This window comes from Diaphorina citri, unplaced genomic scaffold (genome assembly GCF_000475195.1).
Source record: "Diaphorina citri unplaced genomic scaffold, Diaci psyllid genome assembly version 1.1 scaffold240, whole genome shotgun sequence".
In the NCBI taxonomy this organism is placed as follows: domain Eukaryota; kingdom Metazoa; phylum Arthropoda; class Insecta; order Hemiptera; family Psyllidae; genus Diaphorina; species Diaphorina citri.
The window spans coordinates 183,713-191,666 of NW_007377677.1; the positions used below are offsets into that span (position 1 = coordinate 183,713).

The 7,954-nt window shown below is 44.9% G+C and overlaps 1 protein-coding gene across 1 annotated transcript in view; it reads left to right on the forward strand.

The window, feature by feature from the left end:
• LOC103506518 overlaps positions 1–2,817 on the forward strand; it is a 16,315-nt gene extending 13,498 nt beyond the window's left edge. Inside the window, exon 5 of the mRNA XM_026821562.1 lies at positions 2,424–2,817. Coding sequence (XP_026677363.1) covers positions 2,424–2,799 — 376 coding nt within the window. The 3' untranslated portion in view covers positions 2,800–2,817. The remainder of the gene's footprint in view (positions 1–2,423) is intronic.
• The last annotated feature ends 5,137 nt before the right edge of the window (positions 2,818–7,954 follow it).

Below are 7,954 nucleotides of genomic sequence, written 5' to 3' on the forward strand. Positions count from 1 at the left end.
TTATTATTATTTTACAAAAATTATTAATCAGAAAATTTCTGCCTTGACCGGAATTCGAACCCAGTGCTTTCAGGTTGAGCGTCAGCTGTTCTTGACCTCTCGAATATTATGATTAGATATAATCCGTATCTGACATCACTATCCATGATTGGTCATTCGAAGACCTTTAGCATCAGTAGATACATATCTATTGTTTCTTCGATTAACCTTAGGTATATCTCATTTCAATATTACACTAATCTATCATAGTATGCATCTACAATAAACATGCATATATACCTACAATAGCGTAATATGCATCTAATAGTTAGATTTGCATTCATAGTGACTGTGAAATGAGAGGGATGTGGTTGCGTAGGTCATTGTACAGAAATGTCAGGGGCATGACATCATGTACAGGTCATTCCGTAATAGAAGAATTCAATAAGGGAGTTACCTCGCGGATTGTACAATAAGTTCTTCTAATTGATTCGATTCGATTCGATTTTTTTTTTTTTTTACATCTCCACTAATTTTATTTCATTGGGAGTTTTGACATTTCATTGGCTACTTTATTTATTTATTCTAAGAGGTTTGATTAGGGGATACTGTAACTACCAAGATCTTATCGTCCCAAAAGTGAAGAGAGAAGGAAGACAGGAAAAAGTCAGTCGTTCCGAGAACGAACCTTAACTGTTTCGGATAAAGTCCACCCTGGCGGGAATCGAACCCGCGAGATGCGCTATCTTCCAAACTAACTGGGGTGGTTAAGTCCATATTTGTGTGACCTTAAAAAGGCGCCTTCCCCATGAGAAAGAAGATTTTAAAAGGAATGATTAGTTCATTAGCTTGGTTGGTAGCGCGTCTGGCATTGGGCCGCCGCGCCGGTTCGATACTCGCCCCGGGTGGGAATTTTATCCTTAACAGATAAGGTTCATTCTCGGAACGGCTGGCGTTCTGCTATCCTGTCCTTCTCTTCCATTACAGGACGGTAAGACCTCATCAGTTACAGTTTCCTCTGTCAAACATTACCAAAAATTGTAGATTTCGACCAGTGTGCCAGCTCCCTAACAATACATGATCTCAGTTACATTGGAAACACCACTGGATAGCTAATAGCTAGATACGGATTGAATACAAGAAAACTCGATACGATAGCCTTAATCCGTTATCCATATTCCAATATTATTCCATACTTAGCCTTATCGATTACCTCGGAAGTCCGTATATTGCACTTACTCTGTCCGTATACAGTAGAACCTCGATTATTTCAACTCCAAACTTCATAATATTTTTCTATCTTTCAAAGGATATCTGTTATCAGAGGAAAAGGTCATAGAACGTGATCATTTCAACCTCGATCATTTCAACTACCCCCGGTCCCAATTAGTTGAAATAATCGAGGTTCTACTGTATTGCACTTACTCTGAACTTGATGTTGAAACCGTAGCATGACTGCCATTATCTGCCATACCATGATAGTCATAGCATTCATAACATGACTCATGATAGCTACTGGAAATCGACCTATCTAGATCGACCTATGAATTCCGAGTAAAGCTGTGCTATAGGTCTGCTAAGATAAGTTGGTAATCTGCTGGAATATGCTGTTAATATCAAGGGGAATCCCCTCACTTGGTCATTGGCTTGAGGCACGTTGGGACAATGTCAGTGAACGCCCTAGTCATGAGCTCTTCTTGGTTCTTTTGATGCTAGTTTGTCATATTCGCTATAATTATGAATGTACCTTGTACCTATTATTCGTAGAATCTATATTATAGGTACCTATTATTCGTAGAATCATAACCCATCCTTTAAGGCTGTTTGCCCCTACACTTTAGCCTCAGACTGGGCTTAGTGAAATCTCTCATTAAATCATTGGTGAAATCCACCATTAGTGAAATTTTTTTCCGTTAATATTTAACTTGTATCTCCTTATTTCTTTTCACAGATCTGAATTTTCCGACGGTAACGAACGTACACTTATTATGTCCTTTATTATATGCCATTTAGCTGATTCAGTGAAAGGTTTCCCCCCCCCCCCCTAAGATAAGTTGGTGATCTGCTGGAATATGCTGTTAATATCAAGGGGAATCCCCTCACTTGGTCATTGGCTTGAGGCACATTGGGACAATGTCAGTGAACGCCCTAGTCATGAGCTGTCCTTGGTTCTTTTGATGCTAGTTTGTCATATTCGCTATAATTATGAATGTACCTTGTGCCTATTTATTATTCGTAGAACCTCATTCTTTAGGCCTGTTTGACCCCTATACCTAAGCAACTGAACCACAAGTATCTTTTATTTCAAGTGTTTTGATAGAGGAAACTGTAACTGCTAAGGTCTTATCTTCCCGAAATCGAAGAGAGAAGGAGGACAGGATAGGAGAAAGCCAGCCGTTCCGAGAACGACCCTTAACTTGGATTCCTCATTTCTTTTTCCCCAGACCTGAATTTTCCGACGGCGCCGACTCCCCTAGCCGGATAACTCGATCCGCTCGCTCAGTAGTAGTCAAGTACCTGATTGGTTGGGTGTTCAAAGATGGCATAGTCAACCCACAGGATCCCATAACTCCAGAAACGTTGAACGAGAGAATGGAAAGCTACGTGAGAACGCACAACAACTTCCTGTACAACTATCGGTTGCCGCTGCACAAGATCAAATCTGAATGTAAGTTATGCGGATCTTCTACGTCTTCATTATTTCGTTTGGGAATTTTGTCAATTTTGGCATCAAAGGGACGCTTTCCTATGCGTGCAGTGGAAATGAGGGATTTGAATTTGAAAATTGAATTGAAATTATTTTGGGTTCCGAATCCCTAATCCTGTAGTACCTATGTCCCTCATTAGATGAGCGATAAAAGACTCAATAGTTCCCATTGAGGTATTGGGTCAACACGAGAATATCAAAAAGTAACCTTATTCATTCTTGTTCACCTTTTCCCACTGGGGGCACGGTTGGTCCAGTGGTAACGCGCTTGCTTGCCATGCAGAAGGTCCCGGGTTCGAATCCCACCATCGACAAAAATTTGTGTCTTCATTATTTCGTTTGGGAATTTTGTCAATTTTGGCATCAAAGGGACGCTTTCCTATGCGTGCAGTGGAAGTGGAAATGAGGGATTTGAATTTGAAAATTGAATTGAAATTATTTTTGGATCCGAATCCCTAATCCCGTATTACCTATGTCCCTCATTAGATGAGCGATGAAAGACTCAATACTTCCCATTGAGGTATTGGGTCAACACGAGAATATCAAAAAGTAACCTTATTCATTCTTCTTCACCTTCTTCCACTCTCTCAATAAACCCTTTTCACTCTGACCTTTATTGCCTCGGTGGTGTAGTGGTCAAGGCGCTCGCCTGGTAAACAGGAGGGCGTGGGTTCAATCCCAGCCGAGGTATGGAATACCTACCTCGGTGGTGTAGTGGTCAAGGCGCTCGCCTGGTAAACAGGAGGGCGTGGGTTCAATCCCAGCCGAGGTATGGAATACCTACCTCGGTGGTGTAGTGGTCAAGGCGCTACCTACCTCGGTGGTGTAGTGGTCAAGGCGCTACCTACCTCGGTGGTGTAGTGGTCAAGGCGCTACCTACCTCGGTGGTGTAGTGGTCAAGGCGCTACCTACCTCGGTGGTGTAGTGGTCAAGGCGCTACCTACCTCGGTGGTGTAGTGGTCAAGGCGCTACCTACCTCGGTGGTGTAGTGGTCAAGGCGCTACCTACCTCGGTGGTGTAGTGGTCAAGGCGCTACCTACCTCGGTGGTGTAGTGGTCAAGGCGCTACCTACCTCGGTGGTGTAGTGGTCAAGGCGCTACCTACCTCGGTGGTGTAGTGGTCAAGGCGCTCGCCTGGTAAACAGGAGGGCGTGGGTTCAATCCCAGCCGAGGTATGGAATACCTACCTCGGTGGTGTAGTGGTCAAGGCGCTACCTACCTCGGTGGTGTAGTGGTCAAGGCGCTACCTACCTCGGTGGTGTAGTGGTCAAGGCGCTACCTACCTCGGTGGTGTAGTGGTCAAGGCGCTACCTACCTCGGTGGTGTAGTGGTCAAGGCGCTACCTACCTCGGTGGTGTAGTGGTCAAGGCGCTACCTACCTCGGTGGTGTAGTGGTCAAGGCGCTACCTACCTCGGTGGTGTAGTGGTCAAGGCGCTACCTACCTCGGTGGTGTAGTGGTCAAGGCGCTACCTACCTCGGTGGTGTAGTGGTCAAGGCGCTACCTACCTCGGTGGTGTAGTGGTCAAGGCGCTCGCCTGGTAAACAGGAGGGCGTGGGTTCAATCCCAGCCGAGGTATGGAATACCTACCTCGGTGGTGTAGTGGTCAAGGCGCTACCTACCTCGGTGGTGTAGTGGTCAAGGCGCTACCTACCTCGGTGGTGTAGTGGTCAAGGCGCTACCTACCTCGGTGGTGTAGTGGTCAAGGCGCTACCTACCTCGGTGGTGTAGTGGTCAAGGCGCTACCTACCTCGGTGGTGTAGTGGTCAAGGCGCTACCTACCTCGGTGGTGTAGTGGTCAAGGCGCTACCTACCTCGGTGGTGTAGTGGTCAAGGCGCTACCTACCTCGGTGGTGTAGTGGTCAAGGCGCTACCTACCTCGGTGGTGTAGTGGTCAAGGCGCTACCTACCTCGGTGGTGTAGTGGTCAAGGCGCTCGCCTGGTAAACAGGAGGGCGTGGGTTCAATCCCAGCCGAGGTATGGAATACCTACCTCGGTGGTGTAGTGGTCAAGGCGCTACCTACCTCGGTGGTGTAGTGGTCAAGGCGCTACCTACCTCGGTGGTGTAGTGGTCAAGGCGCTACCTACCTCGGTGGTGTAGTGGTCAAGGCGCTACCTACCTCGGTGGTGTAGTGGTCAAGGCGCTACCTACCTCGGTGGTGTAGTGGTCAAGGCGCTACCTACCTCGGTGGTGTAGTGGTCAAGGCGCTACCTACCTCGGTGGTGTAGTGGTCAAGGCGCTACCTACCTCGGTGGTGTAGTGGTCAAGGCGCTACCTACCTCGGTGGTGTAGTGGTCAAGGCGCTACCTACCTCGGTGGTGTAGTGGTCAAGGCGCTCGCCTGGTAAACAGGAGGGCGTGGGTTCAATCCCAGCCGAGGTATGGAATACCTACCTCGGTGGTGTAGTGGTCAAGGCGCTACCTACCTCGGTGGTGTAGTGGTCAAGGCGCTACCTACCTCGGTGGTGTAGTGGTCAAGGCGCTACCTACCTCGGTGGTGTAGTGGTCAAGGCGCTACCTACCTCGGTGGTGTAGTGGTCAAGGCGCTACCTACCTCGGTGGTGTAGTGGTCAAGGCGCTACCTACCTCGGTGGTGTAGTGGTCAAGGCGCTACCTAACCTTAGAACTCTTAATAACTGCTAAGAGTTCTAAGGTCTTTCGTCTTTCGCGACGGGAATAACTGCTCAGGGTTAATAAAAAAAAGGTCGTTTTATTAAATAAATAAATTTAACTGAATTACAACACCTCTTTCTTCTCATCCACAGGCGATCACTCCCATTTCGGCGGGGATCACACCCATCACGGAGCCCTACCTGAACCCTCCAGCACAGACCATGCATACCCGCTCGACCCTCTCATTGACCCTACCGCTGAACCTACGGCAGAACCCGGACACCACGGACAGGGTCTTCATCCTCTGCAGCCTCTGGTGGACCCTACTGCAGAACCCTATCCTACGGCTGAACCAGAACCAACTAGCACTAAGCTGAACCTGCTGAACCCTGTCGAACCGTTTTTGGCGATCGACCCTACAGCCCTGCCTGAAGTCAGCGGAGGTAACTCTAGACAGAATTCCATAGACCCGTTTTCGGCGATTAACCCCACCGCCCTCCCTGAAGTCAGTGCCAACTCTAGACATAACTGTGAGTATTAGTATTAGTGCTTTATTATTATTATTTTTAAGAGGTTTGACAGAGGGAACTGTAACTGCTAGGGTCTTATCGTCCCGAAATCGAAGAGAGAAGGAAGACAGGATAGGAGAAAATAGGGTTAGGTTTGTTCCTATAGGCCTATATAATACAGAAGTTATAGCATACTGTATAGGTACAGTTATTTTTGGTCACCCTGTTCGTTATATACTTATTTATTTACTTTATGGTCTCAAGTGTATAGGTTCAATCTCAGGTACCGGGGACGCAACTCGGATGACCTTTTTTTGAGTTGGGACCCAAATCGGATGATTTGGAATTCTCGGACTCATCTGGTGTTCCTCCCTCCTAGGTCCTAGACTGGAGTGCGAGTGGTCTGTACATCATTATCATAGCTTTGGATTTTCAGGCGGCAACGTACGACTCCGTGCTACTAAAACTCACACGACTACGGTTCCAATATGCGCCAGGCCTAATAAAGAGGGAACTGACTGACAATATTACAATGTCACTTGATAGGCAAAAAGGTGAGGCACTGGTTTCCAGGCGGCAACGTACGACTCCGTGCTACTAAAGTCACATGACTACGGTTCCAATATGCGCCAGGCCTAATAAAGAGGGAACTAACCGACAATATTACAATGTCACTTGATAGGCAAAAAGGTGAGGCACTGGCAACTGTGGTTACTGTTTTCAGTAGGAGATTAGGAAGTTCCAATTCTCAATTAGTAAAGTAGTTGTGAGGTGTGCCAAGAATGCCAAGATCCAAGATGTACGTACGTCATTCGATTGTCTATGGAGATTGTTGATGTTCTAGTTTCTTACCTCATGGAATGACTAGTAACTCATATTCACTCGTCATATGAATACAAGGAAAATGTACGTATTTTCTATGCCTGGTTTTTTCTAAACAAGGAAGGGTTGATGTTCTAGTTTCTTACCTCATAGAATGACTAGTAACTCATATTCACTCGTCATATGAATAAAAGGAAAATGTACGTATTTTCTATGCCTGGTTTTTTCTAAACAAGGAAGAAGTTTGGAAAATGATGTTAATGTAGGTTTTATCTGTGGTGATTTGGCGAAGCAAGATACCGCAAGAATATTCTTTGTGTTTGTGGATATCACAGCAGTAAATGTTTTCATTTTTACTTTATTGTATCATCGTTCGTCTCGTCAACTTTAAAGGCCACTATTGGTAATTGGTAGCTAATTCGCTATGAAATTACAAGGACCTACTCGATTGTCCCCAATCGTTCCTGACGGATCAATGGTTCCCGCCAAAAAATAAAGAGCAGAGCCGAAAAACTTCGACTCAGTGGAAATCGATCCAAGGATCTTCGGTATGCAACCTTGATACCCACTAGGCCACAAAGGTAATGTAAGAAACAAGGCTCGTTTAAAAGTCACTGAAAACTTGCTTTGTTATTTTTTAATACGGGTATGTATACCTTAAATATAGGTATTAATTAAAATAAATTACAAGGGACTTTTTTCTGTACAACAAAAACTTTTCTGTAGCGACTTTCTGGAGCATTTATTAAAACTTTTGCTGATATTTGTTCTCTTTTTTCGTAAAAAAAAGTTTGAATTAAATTTCATCCGAAACAAATTTGCGTTGTTCAAAGGAAAAAAGTTGGAAAAATGAAAAATTCCGTAGATTGTTGAAAGTGTTGAGCGATGAGAATCGTTAAGTTGCACAATCAGAGAAACTTTTGGCATTCCTACTACCGCCAGACATCTTTTATGCTTAAGTTTCCTCAAAAGGCACTTGTTTTCCACATGATTTCATAACTGTTGAGGTAAGAGAACATGCAACCTCATTCAAACAATAGGGTGGTAGGTAATTAGATAAGGTCGTTAAAGTTTCAATATTCAATTTTTTGAATGGTGTAAAATGGCTCGGCTGGTTTTGTTTTTTGTTTCCTAGTCTGACACTTAAAACAGTGGCATAATGGTCGGAAGTGGATGTTTGAGCTATAAAGGTTGAGAAATTGTCATTAACATTAGGCCCCACGAAGATATGGTCCAGACAGGATTTAGAGCTTTTAGTTACTCTGGTCGGTTTGTTAACAAGTGACATGTATCCATTTACAGCTAAAACATTCAAAAATCCAAGGT